Source organism: Tachyglossus aculeatus, chromosome 8, assembly GCF_015852505.1.
Source record: "Tachyglossus aculeatus isolate mTacAcu1 chromosome 8, mTacAcu1.pri, whole genome shotgun sequence".
Taxonomy (NCBI): Eukaryota; Metazoa; Chordata; class Mammalia; order Monotremata; family Tachyglossidae; genus Tachyglossus; species Tachyglossus aculeatus.
In genome coordinates, this window is record NC_052073.1 from 7,210,999 (window position 1) to 7,225,018 (window position 14,020).

Sequence of the window (14,020 nt, forward strand, 5' to 3'; positions counted from 1 at the left end):
AAAATAAAACCAGGAGGAGGAATAAAAGAGGATTCCCTCTTCGGAGGGCCGGGGCAGGAAACCGGGGCAGGGTGGAGGAGTGGCTGTTCATCTTTTTTAATCGGAGCATCACGGTCAGGGATGATCGATAATATTTACTGAGTGGTTGCTGTGTGAGGAGCACTGTACTGTGCCCTTGGGAGACTACAATAGAACAGTGCTGGTCTACATGATCCCTACTTTGAAGGAACTTACAGTCTAAAGAGGGAGCTGACATTCCCCCTCCCCGCCACCAGAAAACCACATCCTAAACGCCAGAAGGTGGGATCCAGCAACCAAGGAAGCCTACTAATGCCAAACAAATAGCAGGAAGAGGAGGAAGAATAGCATTTACTGAGGACCTCTTGGTGCTGTGCACTGCACTAAAGCAGCATGGCCTAGTGGATAAAGCCCGGGTCTGGAGGTCAGAAGGGCTTGGGTTCTAATCCCAGCATCACCACTTGTCTGCTGGGTGACTCTGGGCAAGTCACTTCACTTCTCTGTACCTCAGTTCTCTCATCTGTAAAATGAGGATTAAGACTGTGAGCCCTAGGTGGTGATAGGGACTGTATCCAATCCAATTAGCTTGTAACTATCCCAGTACTTACAACAGTGCCCGGCATATAGTAAGCTCTTAACAAAACAATTAATAATAATAACAATAAAAATAAAGCTTGCCCCAGTTACCCCAAATAGCAGTTTGGAGCTCTGCCACTCTGGTCATGCAACAGTGCTCCTCATGGAGGAGGAGACAAAGCTATTCAAGCTACCATCAGGAGTGCAGATGTAACCTGAGTCCTGTTGCTCCGAAGTAACATGGCCTAATATTATTATTATTATTATTAGTCAAGACTCTTATTCAGCAGCAGCTCATCAGAGGCACGGGGGTCAACATTTGGGGGCTTTGACACAAACGGAAACAGAATCGGCTAGTCGAAAGCAAGAAGCTGACCCCAAAGCAGAATGGGCTAGTGTTTGAGTAGCCAATGAGCCCAGAGCAGGCTTTGTCTGGTACCTCTTCAGTTGACCCAGCAGAATGAGGTTGGGAGCAGTGCCCGTGAGCGTGGCAGTGCCACCGATGCTGGCCGCGTAGGGGATGGAAATGAGGAAGCTTTTCCAGATGTTTTTCCGGGCCTCCTCTTCCTTCTTGGCATCACCGGAGCCCTCAGGGGCAGCCTCCACCTCTTCCGGCCGCTCTTTGCTTGGAACGTTTCAAGAGAGAAGCCCGTGAAAAACCCCACTGCCCAACCCATACCACCAACTCAAGGACCAGCTGCTCGCTTTGAATCTGTACCTCAGCCTCGAGGAGAAAAGCTTCTGGGCCCTGGACCCAGAAGTAGCAGTTCCTCTCTTTCAAACTATTCACCTGGTGGTTGGAAGCCCCTCTGGGTCCTTCCCCTGTCCCGGACTCCTCTCAGTTCGGCAAGGTGCCCCCTCCTCTGATGGAGCTGGGTTTGGAATGCCCAAAACTATTTCCTCAGGCCCCAGAGAACTATTCCCCAAGGGGATTTGGAATGGCAAATCGAAGGTGATTTTGGCACCTCAAACGAATTTCCCAAAGGGTCTGGGAAGCCAGGGTCCCAGTTGCAGGCTTGATGATTAACTTACTCCTCTGCGCTGGCCAGAAATCGCAACTCAGTGGGGACGGTGTACAGGCCATTTCTCTGAACACCAGCTGGAAAGTAAACAGCAAAAGCCTCTCTTTAATCCACCGAACACAGCCAAGTCCCAGCCCAATCCTAACCAAGTCAGCTTGAAAAAATGCTTCTCCAACCCCTTGGCTCTCCCTCCCTGACAGGCTCCCAGGAATCATCAATAAGGAAGCTCGGCATTCATTCCTCCTGGCCTGTCTCAGATCAGAACGGGCTTTACTCTAACCCAGCCCACACACTAAGCTCCTCTGATGCCAACCTACTCACTGTACCTTGATGTCGTCTATCTCACTGCTGAACTCTCGTCCACGTCCTCCCTCTGTCCTGGGACACTGTCCCTTTCTCTATCCGACAATGACTCTCCCCACCTTTAAAGCCTTATTGAAGGCATATCTCCTCCAAGAGGCCTTCCCTGACTAGGCCTTCATTTCCATTTCTCTCATTCCCTTAGCATTGCCTGATTTGCTCCATTTATTTATCACCATCCCCAAAAGTCACATGGCCCTTACATCCATATCTGTAATTTATTTTCTTATATTACTGTCTGTCTTCCCCTCTGAACTGTAAGCTTGTTGTGGACGGGGAACATGTCTACTAACTCTGCTGCATTGTACTCTCCCAAGTGCTTAGTACAGTGTTCTCCACATAATAAGTGCTTAATAAATGACAAGGAGCAAGTGCCTGGAAGCCAGAAGGACGTGGATTAACAACCCGGCTCTGCCACTTGTCTGCTGTGTCACCTCGGGCAAGTCACTTCACTTCTCTGGGCCTCAGTTCTCTCATCTGTAAAATGAATTAAGTCTGTGAGCCCTACTTGGGTCAGGGACTATGTCCAACCTGACAATCTTGTACCTACCCCAGTGCTCAGAACAGTGCCTGAGACATAGTAAGCACTTAACAAATACCGTAATTATTATTATTATAAATATGATTGATTGATTAATTGATTGATCAATAGAAGGGTGTGTGGGTGGGAGTGCAAGCCTGCCTTGGGCTGTCTTCCACTTCGGGCCTAAAGCAAAGCAAAAAGAACCACTTTCTTCCTCCACGTTGTCTGGAATCTGGACAGTGAGACAACTCAAAGGAAAGCTGTTTCATTCATTTATTCATTCAATCGTATTTATTGAGCGCTTACTGTGTGTGAAGCACTGTACTAAGCACTTGGGAGAGTACAATATAACAACAAACAGACACATTCCCTGCCCACAACAAGCTTGCAATCTTTCACTCACGTAAAGCAGGGTTTGGGCCATGATTCAGCTTTTTCCTGTGGCTAAGGGTGGGTGTGAACCAGTCAATTATTCATTCAATCGTATTTATTGAGTGCTTACTGTGTGCAGAGCACTGTACTAAGCGCTTACGGAGCACTCGCTCTATGCAAAGCACTGTACTAATCGCTTTGGAGTGTACAATACAACAGAGTTGGTAGACATGTACCCTGCCCACAAGGAGCTTACAGCCTAGAGGATGTGAAGTTAAATTCACCCTACCTTGACCCTTCTTCCTACCTTCCTCCAGTTCTCACATTTCAGCTCTGTCACCAAAGCCAAGATAATAATAATAATGGCATTTATTAAGCGCTTACTATGTGCAAAGCACTGTTCTAAGCACTGGGGAGGTTACAGGGTGATCAGGTTGTCCCAGGAGGACTCACCATCTTAATCTCCATTTTACAGATGAGGGAACTCAGGCACAGAGAAGCTAAGTGACTTGCCAAAGTCACACAGTTGGCAGTTGGCGGAGCCGGGATTTCAACCCATGAACTCTGACTCCAAAACCCATGCTCTTTCCACTGAGCCACTGAACATTAATGACCCAATGAACATTCGATGATGATGATGGCATCTGTTAAGCACTTACTACATGTCAAGCACTCTTCTAAGCACTGGGGTAGATACAAACTAATCAGGTTGGACACAGTAGCTGTTCCACATGGGGCTCACAGTCTTAATCCCCGTTTTACAGATGAGGTAATAGAGGACCAGAGAAGTGAAGTGATTTGCTCAAAGTCACACAGCAGACAAGTGGCTGAGCCGAGATGAGAACCCAGGTCCTTCTGGCTCCCAGCCATAGCGCTTCCCATGCTGACGTGTTGCCTCAAAATTACAGGGATACCGTTCCCCCAAATGTTGGTCAGCTCCGATCCAAGTCCATAGTCAGGTCAGCCACCCTCCAAAGATCATTTTCCATCTCCCAGGAAGACAGTAAGTCAGTCAGTCAACAGTCTGTGTGAAATGCCCACTGTGGGCAGATCTCACGGAACCAGACATTGTAGGATGGACAGAGGAATAACTCCAGCCCTCGAAGCACTTTCTGTCTTATGAGGCCTTTAAAGATTCACATACGATAGCCATGAGACAAGTGATAAAACATATAATCAGTTTGTACGGAGATTTACATAGGTGTTCAGGGCTCCTAGTCAACTATTGTGATGCTCTTGTGAGATTGTAAACTCCTTAAGAGCAGGAATGTGGGTGTTAATTCTATGGTACTCTCCCAAGCATTTATTAATGTCCTCTGGACATAACAGGCACTTAGTAAATACTGTTAAGGGATTGATTGTGGGGGGTGTTATCTGGGAAGGCTTAATAGAGGGGTGAAATTTTAGTGAAAATTTGAAGGAAGGGTGGGGTGTGGTTTGTCAAGGCATGGAGGGTGAGTGCCATAATTTGTTAAGTGCATAACTATGTGCCTAACACTGTACTGAGCACTGGGCTAGATACAAGCAGCGTGGCTCAGTGGAAAGATCCCGGGCTTTGGAGTCAGAGGTCATGGGTTCAAATACCGGCTCCACCACCTAGCTGTGTGACTTTGGGCAAGTCGCTTCACTTTTTTGTGCCTCAGTTACCTCATCTGTAGAATGGGGATGAAGACTGTGAGCCCCCCGTGGGACAACCTGATCACCTTGTAACCTCCCCAGCGCTTAGAACAGTGCTTTGCACATAGTAAGCACTTAATAAATGCCACTATTATACAAGTTCATCAGGTCAGACTCAGTCCCTGACCCACAGGAGGCTCAAAGTCTAAGGGGAAGGGAGAACTGGAACTCAATCCACATTGTACAGATGAGGAAAACTGAGGCCCAGGGAAGTTAGCGTGTGAGCCCCATGTGGGTCAGGGACTGCGCCCAACCTGATTAACTTTTATCTGCCCCAGTGCTTAATGCATTGCTGGGCACATAGCACTTAACAAGTACCATAATTATTATTATGATGAGGGAGTCGCCCATGGTCCCACAGTAGACAAGTAGTGAAGCTGGGATTTGGACTCAGCCCTTGCCCTCTCCACTAGACTACACTGCTTCTCCAGTGGCATGGAAGTGGGCAGATTCTGGGCTGGGAAAAGTGGGAAGGGGATCTTGGTGAGAGGCAGGAGGATGAGCTGGTTTGCAGGGAGCCAGGAGGAAGTGAGGATGGAAGGGCAAAGATGAGGCCAATCGTGGAAATTTTAGAGCTGCATTGAGAAGACCAGGTCCAATGCCTCCTCCCCTTTCCCCCCGACCCCGCAGCCCTGAGCTGCAAGGGCAGCAGCCTCCGCGATGACCTTTGCATGTGTCCAAAGAGGGACTGGTCACTGGGTCACAGGGGCAGCCAGGAAATAAGAGTTAATAACACATCCTGGGTGGTCAAAGTCACTCTCAGGATGACAACCCAGCAGTATAAATTCTGACCTCCTTCCCGCTACTTCTCTAGCAAGTCTTCCAAAATAATAACAGTTGTGGTATTTGTTAAGCATTTACTATGTGCCAAGCACTGTTCTAAACACTAGGGTAGATTTAAGGTAGTCTGGTTGGACACAGTCCCTGTCCCACGGAGGGCTCACAGTCTTGATCCCCATTTGACACATGAGGGGACTGAGGTCCAGAGAAGTGAAGTGACTTGCCCAAGGTCACCCAGCAGACCCAGAGCTTCGTACAGTCCAGCACTTTGTATATTGTCTGGCACACAGTAAGCACTTAACAAATAACATAATTATTATTATGTGGAGGGGTCGGGATTAGAACCCACATCCTCTGACCCCTGCTCTTTCCACTAGGCCATGCTGCCTTCGGGCTAAGTCCCTCCATCTGCAGCAGCTGATCCAGGTTAACCGTGTGGCCTGGTGGGAAGCAGGCCACGGAGTCGGGAGACCGTGGTTTGCATCCCGTTTACGCCACTTGGTTGCTGTGTGACCTTGGGCCAGTCACTTAACTTCTCTGTGCCTCTGTTTCCTTATCTGTAAAATGGGATTCAGATTCCCATCTTCCTTTCCCCCTTAGACTGCGAGCCCCATGTGGGACAGGGACTGTTTCCAAACTGCTTGTAGTCAGTCAGTCAACCGTATTTATTGAGCGCTTACTGTGTGCAGAGCACTGTACTAAGCGTTTGGGAGAGTACAATAGAGGAGTAAACAGACACATTCCCAGCCCACAACAAGCTTACAGTCTATTGTATTATGTAATAATAATCATAATATTGCTAAGCATTTAGGATGTGCCAAGCACTGTTCTAAACGCTGAGGCAGATACAAGGTAATCAGTTTGACCCACGTGGGGCTCACAGTCTTAATCCCCATTTTACAGATGAGGTAACTGAGGCACAGAGAATTGAAGTGACTTGCTCAAGGTCACACAGCAGACAAGTGGAGGAGCCGGGATTAGAACCCACGTCCTCTAACTCCCAAGCCCATGCTCTTGCCACTAGGCCATGCTTCCCAGGGCTTTAGACTGTAAATTCCTTGTGAACCGGGAACATATCCACCAATTCTATTATAGTGTACTCTCCCAAGTGCTTAGTGCAGTTCTCTGCACGCAGTAAGCACTCAATAAATACCATTGATCGATCGACTGTTTACTACAGCATTTGGCCCTGGTAAGTGAGCAATAAATACTTTAATTATTAGTCTGGGTTCCTGGGGCAGGCTGATTCCAATGGATGTTCCTCATTGTGCCCTTGTAGTTTTGATCCCTGGGGGACAAACAGAAAGTCGCTAGGCTGTGACGGTTCCTCTAGATGCTACCACGCTCCATTGGGCAGCCATCTGACCTCAGCTCAGGGCAGGGACTTGGTTCAGAGGCTCCAGCATTCCCCTCACATGGTCCTAGTCAGTTACACGTTTATTGTGTGCAAAGATGTTGCCCTGTCTTAATGATTTACTTGGCCCCAGACTTCTCCCTCACTAGGGCCAGGTAGGAAGTAGTGTGTTTGGACCAGTTTTACTCCAGACAAGTCTAGGGAAAGGATTCCTTCTTCTTGAGAGGCAGGAGAAGCTATGGGAGACCGGACTGATAATAATAATAGCAATAGTAATGATGATGATGATGGTAATGATGGTATTTGTTCATTCATTCACTCAATCGTATTTATTGACCGCTGACTATGTGAAGAGCACTGGACTAAGCGCTTGGGAAGTACAAGTCGGCAACGTATAGAGACGGTCCCTATCCAACAACGGGCTCGCAGTCTAGAAGCGCTTACTCTGTGCTAGGCACTGTACTGAGCTCTGGGGAGGATACAAGCAAATCAGGTTGGCCACAGTCCTGGCCCCATGTGGGGCTCACAGTCTCAAACTCCATTTCACAGATGAGGTTACTGAGGCCCAGAGAAGCGAAGTGACTTGCCCGAGGTCACATAGCAGATGAATGACGGAGCTGGGATTAGAACCCATGACCTTCTGATGCCCAGGCCCATGCTCCAGGCACTATGCCATGCTGCTTCTCAATAATAATAATAATAACAATAGTATTTGTTAAGTGCTTAGTATGTGCCAAGAGCTGTTCTAAGCACTGAAGTAGATACAAGGTAATCAAGTTGGACACATTCCCTGTCCTACTTGGGAACCACAGTCTTAATCCCCATTTTACAGATGAGGGAACTGAGCCAAAAAGAAGTGAAGTGATTTGCCCAAGGTCACACAGTAGACGTGGGGCAGACACATAGTAAGCACTTAACAAATGCCATCATCATTATTATTATAACATACAGTAGCTGGTTCTCCCCTCTAATCAGATTCCGGGAGCAAATCTGTTTCCACCTCCTTGTCCTAAATCAGCTTGGAAGTCCTGAGCTTTGACGTTGGGAGTCTGTTTGTGCCAGTTTCTAAAAGTCCACACTGATACACACACACACAGAACTCTAGCCCCATTGCCTGGCAGCATGTAAACACACTTTATAAAGTGTTTAAGCACTTTATAACTTGAAAACCTCTATTGGGTCCCCACAGTGAAGCAGGGGACAGAGCAGTGTGGCTTAATGGATAGAGTAGGAAAACTTGGGTTTTCGATCTTGGCTCCACCACATGCCTGTGTCAACTTGGGCTGAATCATCTCACTTCTCTGTGCCTCAGTTCCCTCATTTGTACAGTAGGGATACAATTCCTGTTCTTTCTCCCCTTTAGACTATGATTCCTATATGGGACAGGGGCTGTGTCCTGCCTGATTACCTGTAAGTGCCCCAGTGCTTAATGCAGTGCTTGGCAAAGATTATGGGCTTAAAAAATGCCATATTATTATTATTATTAGCTTCATCAGCCTGATGGAGCTACAATCTTTCTATCCTAGTACTTAGCTCAGCATCTAGTGCACACTTAATACATATCAATCAATCGATGGTATTTATTGAGCATTTACTGCATGCAGAGCACTGAACTAAGCAGTTGGGAGAATACAATATAACAGAGTTGGTAGACACATTCTCTGCCCACAAGGAGCTTATAGCCTAGAGAAGGGAAGAACAATATTGTATTATTATTATTGCTATTATTGTTATTATTATTATTATTATTATTATTATTATTATTATTATTATCAGAGAAGCAGCAAGGCTTCATGGAAACAGCCTGGGGTGGGAGTCAGAGGACTACAGCTTGCTTGCTGTGTAACTTTGGACAAATCACATGGCTTCTTGATGCCTCAGTTTCCTCATCTGTAAAATGGAAATAAAATACCTGCTTACCCTCTCCTGCCCTGTTCTTCAACAGAACAAGCCTAAACTGTTGATGGGAATTGGGGGAAAGGTAAAGTATCTCTTAATCCTTGGATTAGACATGAATCCCAATCTCCTGTTTGTTCTGTTTTATGATATTTGTTCAGTGCTTACTATGTGTCCAGCACTGTTCTAAGGAGTGGGGTAGATACAGGTTTATCAGGTTGGACACAGTCCCTGTCCCACAAAGGGCTCACAGCCTAAGTAGGAGGGAGAAGGAGAATTTAATACATATTTTATAGTTCAGGAAATTAAGGCCCAGAGAAGGGAAGTGATTTGCCCAAGGTCATACAGCAAGAAATTGGCAGAGCTGAGATTAGAACCCAGGTCCTCTGACTCCCGGGCCTGGGCTCTGTCTACTAGGTCATGCGGCTTGTCTGCTTGCTTCTTCTTATCTACAGTAAAACATACAGAGCATGTAACTCACTCTGTAGTCCTACTTTCCATGTTCCCTTTTGCAACATCCTAGCTCCCACTCCCACAATTCCCGGGGCCCAAATGCCATGTTTTCCAAAGAAACGGGGTGTTCTTTCGCTCCGGGCATCACCTGCCACTTCCTCATTGTCTCGGCAGAGCTCCCTGGTGGCTTCCTTCTCTCCGAACAGACTCTTCAGGATGGCGATGGCGATGGGCAGCATCATGGCGGTGGAAGCGGTGTTGCTTAGCCACATGGACAGGAAGGAAGTGGTCATCATCATCCCGAGGATGAGCCTGAGGGCAGCCAAACCAGAGAAGAGATTAGGGTGGCGAGGGTGGCAAAGGTGGTGAAGATGGTGAGGATGGTGAGGGTGGTGAGGATGGCGAGGGTGGCGGTAACTGGTGAGAGGCTTTAAGGGGCTGGGCAAGTGGCCACCTCAGTCACTTACTACACTATCACTACTACTAATAATAATAACTGTGGTATTTATTAAGCAGTTACTATGCACCTGGCACTGTTCTAAGCACTGGGGTGGATACAAACAAATCGGGTTGGCCACAGCCCCTGTCCCCCATGGAGCTCACATTCTTAATCTCCGTTTTACAGATGAAGTCACTGAGGCACAGAGAAGTGATGTGACTTGCCCAAAGTCACACAGCAGACTAGTGGAGAAGTTGGGATTAGAACCCAGGTCCTTCTTACTCCCAGGCTCGGGCTCTAACCACTAGACCATCACTACTACTACTACTCCCACTATTATGTAAGTGTAATAATTGTGATATTTGTTAAGCATACTTACCATGTGCGAAATACTCTGCTAAGCGCTGGGGGAATAGTAATAACAATTATTGTACTCACTAATTATTATTAGTGATAATAATTCATAAGTATAAGAATTGTGGTCTTTGTTAAGCACTTACTAAGTGCCAAGCACTGTACTAAGCACTGGGGTAGATACAGGGTCATCAGGTTCCACATAGGGCTCACTGTCTAAGGAGGAGAAGAATAGGTGTTGAATCCCCATTTTACAGATGAGGTAACTGAGGCTCAGAGAAGCTTTCCCAAGGTCACCGAACAGACAAGTGGCAGAGTCAGGATTAGAACCCAGCTCCCAGGACTATGCTGTATTCACTACACCACACTGCTTCCATGCTTCAGCTTGGTGCTAAGCCAGCACAGCACCAGATCTTGGTTCCTACGTGGACTAGGCTTGGGTTTGGGGAGTCCAATATGAAGCTTCTCCCCTCTCCCCTCTCTCCCAAATAAGTAGGAAGACACGGAGCTCTGGAAGATCTAACTCCAGACACATCACCATCCAGAAAGCCCACTCTTCTGAAAGCCCCCTGCAAACTCTGGTCATTAATTTACCGGGTTAGAAATCAATCTCATAGTGGACATGACACTGTACTAAGCACCTGCAAGGGTACAAAATAGGAAATAGACACAATCTACTACTATTAATAATGATGGTATTTAGTAAGTGCTTACTATGTGCAAAGCACTGTTCTAAGCGCTGGGGAGGTTACAGGGTGATCAGGTTGTCCCGCGGGGGGCTCACAGTCTTCATCCCCATTTTCCAGATGAGGTAACTGAGGCCCAGAGAAGTTAAGTGACTTGCCCAAAGTTACATAGCTGACAATTGGCACAGCAGGGATTTGAACCCATGACCTCGGACTCCAAAGCCAGGCTCTTTGCACTGAGCCACGCTACTAGAGAAGCAGCATGGCTTAGTGGCAAGAGCCCGGGCTTGGGAGTCAGAGGATGTGGGTTCTAATCCTGGTACCATCACTTGTCTGCTGTATGACCTTGGCCAAGCCATTCAATTTCTTTGGGCCTCAGTTATCTCATACGCAAAATGGGGACTAAAGCTGTGAGCTCCATGTGGGACAACCTGATTACCTTGTATCTGCTTCGGTGCTTAGAACAGTGCTTGGCACATAGGGAGCACTTAACAAATACCATAATAATTATTATTATTATTAATCATCCCCGCCCTCAGAAGGCCTAAGGATTTACCCAGGACCTTGAGCTAAAGTAGCCAAGCCATCATGGGAGGAAAACGCAAAGGGCAACGTGGACTTTGTAAGGACTCAGCATAGGAAGTCGGCTGGATCTGGGTCCAGGCGGTCATTGGCGTAAATGAATAAAGTCCAAACTGAATTTCTTCAGGAAACCTTACAATGTATACATATCCCTTAACCCTTAGAGCCGGACAGAGATCTGGCCCTCCAGGAGAGATGAAGCCAGAACACCAGAGTCTAAAGGAGCTGAACACTCCCACCCATCCACACACAGCTGGAGGAATCCACTCATCTTCTTTACTAAAGAGGTGTTTACATAGAGAAGCAGTGTAGATAGAAGCAGCCTACTATAGTGGATAAAGCCTAGAAGGTCATGGATCCTAATCCCGGCTCCACCACTTGTCAGCTGTGTGACCTTGGGTAAGTCACTTCACTTCGCTGGGCCTCAGTTAGCTCATCTGTAAAATGGGGATGATGACTGTGAGCCCCACAGGGGACAGGGACTGTGTCCATCCCGATTTGTTTGTATCCACCCCAGCACTGAGTAATAATAATAATAACGATATTTGATAAGCGCTTACTATGTGCCAAGCACTGTTCTAAGCACTGGGATATATACAAGGTTATCAGGTTGTCCCACTTGGGGCTCACAGACTTCATATCCATTATACAGATGAGGTAACTGAGGCACAGAGGAGTTAAGTGACTTGCCCAAAGTCACAGAGCTGGGATTAGAACCCATGTCCTCTGACTCCCAAGCCCGGGCTCTTTCCACTAAGCCATGCTGCTTCCCTGGCGGCATGTACAGTACAGTGCCTGGCACCTAGTAAGTGCTTAACAAATACAATTATTATTATTATAGCCCTGTGGAAAGAGCACAGGCCCGGGAGTCAGAGGACCTGGGTTCCAATTCCAGCTCTGCCATCTGCCTGCTGTGTGACACTGGAGAAGCTTGTTCATTCACTCATTGAATCATATTTATTGAGCACTTATTGTGTGCAAAGCACCGTACTAAGCGCTTGAGAGAGTACAACGCAATAATAAACAGACACATTCCCTGCCCACGTTGAGCTTACAGTCTAGAGCTTGGGGAGACAGGTGTCAATAGAAATAAACAAATGACAGATATGGACATAAGTGCTGTGGGGCTGGGACAGGGGAAGAACAAAGGGAGCAAGTCAGGGTAAAGCAGAAGGGAGTGGGAGAAGAGAAAAAGTGGGGCTTAGTCTGGGAAGGCCTCGTGGAGGAGGTGAGCCTTCGATAAGGCTTTGAAGGGGGGAGAGTCATTGTCTGATGACTTGACACCTGGCCACATGTTTTGTTTGGTTTTGTTGTCTGTCTCCCCCTTCTAGACTGTGAGCCCGTTGTTGGGTAAAGACCGTCTCTCTATAATAATAATGATAATAATAATGGCATTTGTTAAGCGCTTACTATGTGCAGAGCACTGTTCTAAGTGCTGAGGGGAAATGTATGCCAACTTGTACTTCCTAAGTGCTTAGTACAGTGCCCTGCACACAGTAAGTGCTCAATAAATACGATTGAATGAATGAATGAATTGTCTGACAGATTTGAGGAGGGAGGGCACTGCAGCCAGAGGCAGGATGTGCTTGCCTCTGTTTGAAAAGCCGCGTGGCTCAGTGGAAAGAGCCCGGGCTTTGGAGTCAGAGGTCATGGGTTCAAATCCCGACTCCACCAATTGTCAGCTGTGTGACTTTGGGCAAGTCACTTCATTTCTCTGGGCCTCAGTTCCCTCATCTGTGAAATGAGGATTAAGACTGTGAGCCCCCGTGGGACAACCTTATCACCTTGTAACCTCCCCAGCGCTTAGAACAGTGCTTTGTACATAGTAAGCGCTTAGTAAATACCATCATTATTATTATTATTATGTGGGTGAGATAGACGAGATCAAGGTACAATGAGAAGGTTGGCATTACAGGAGCAAAATGTGCGGGCTGGATTGTAGTAGGAGAGTAGTGAGGTGAGGCGGGAAGGGCAAGGTGATTGACTGCTTTGAAGCCAACGGTGAGGAGTTTTTGTCAGGACTGGGTTGCCCAGGGGAAGTCAGGGAAGAGCCCGTCGGCCTGCGTTGGCCCATCACCTGGCCGGCTGAACGCCCACCAGCATCAGGACTTTCAGAGCAATTCGGCGGTGCAGGTTCCACTCTTCAATGGCAGAAGCCATGATCAGCCCGCTGAGGAAGAGGAAGTTGGTGTCCAAGAAGTACTGCGGGCAGACCTTGCTGGAAGGCAGGATCCCCATGAAAGGAAACAGGATGATGGGGAGCAGAGCCGTCACCGACAGGGGCAGGGCCTCCGTGCACCAGTACAGGGCCATGAGCAGGATAACGAAGAGGCACTTTCCTTCCTGAAAGAAGAGAGGCAGATAGAATAATAATGATGATGGTATTTGTTAAGCGCTTACTATGTGCCCAACATTTGGGTAGACACGAGGTAATCAGGCTGGACACAGTCCCTGTCCCACATAATAATAATAATAATGGCATTTATTAAGCACTTACTATGTGCAAAGCAACGTTCTAAGCACTGGGAAGGTTACAAGGAGATCAGGTTGTCCCACAGGGGGCTCACAGTCTTAATCCCCATTTTACAGATGAGGGAACTGAGGCACAGAGAATTTAAGTGACTTGCCCAAAGTCACACAGCTGATAATTAGAAGAGCCGGGATTGGAACCCATGACCCCTGACTCCGAAGCCTGTGTTCTTTCCACTGAGCCACGCTGCTTCGCTAATAATAATAATGGCATTTATTAAGTGCTTACTATGTTCAAAGCACTGTTCTAAGCGCTGGGGAGGTTACACGGTGATCAGGTTGTCCCAAGGGGGGCTCACAGACTTAATCCCCATTTTACAGATGAGGTAACTGAGGCCCAGAGAGGTTAAGTGACTTGCCCAAAGTCACACAACTGGCAATTGGCGGAGCAGGGATTTG

At 47.4% G+C, this 14,020-nt stretch overlaps 1 protein-coding gene across 2 annotated transcripts in view; it reads right to left on the reverse strand.

Annotated features, from left to right (window-relative positions):
* SLC13A3 (solute carrier family 13 member 3) overlaps positions 1 to 14,020 on the reverse strand; it is a 58,795-nt gene that overhangs the window by 19,490 nt on the left and 25,285 nt on the right. For both annotated transcript variants that reach the window (XM_038750160.1, XM_038750159.1), the window contains exons 2-5: positions 13,170 to 13,435; positions 9,180 to 9,343; positions 1,627 to 1,693; positions 1,034 to 1,219 (exon numbers count right to left, since the gene is read on the reverse strand). In XM_038750160.1, the coding sequence (XP_038606088.1) occupies positions 1,034 to 1,219; positions 1,627 to 1,693; positions 9,180 to 9,343; positions 13,170 to 13,435 (683 nt within the window). The remainder of the gene's footprint in view (positions 1 to 1,033; positions 1,220 to 1,626; positions 1,694 to 9,179; positions 9,344 to 13,169; positions 13,436 to 14,020) is intronic.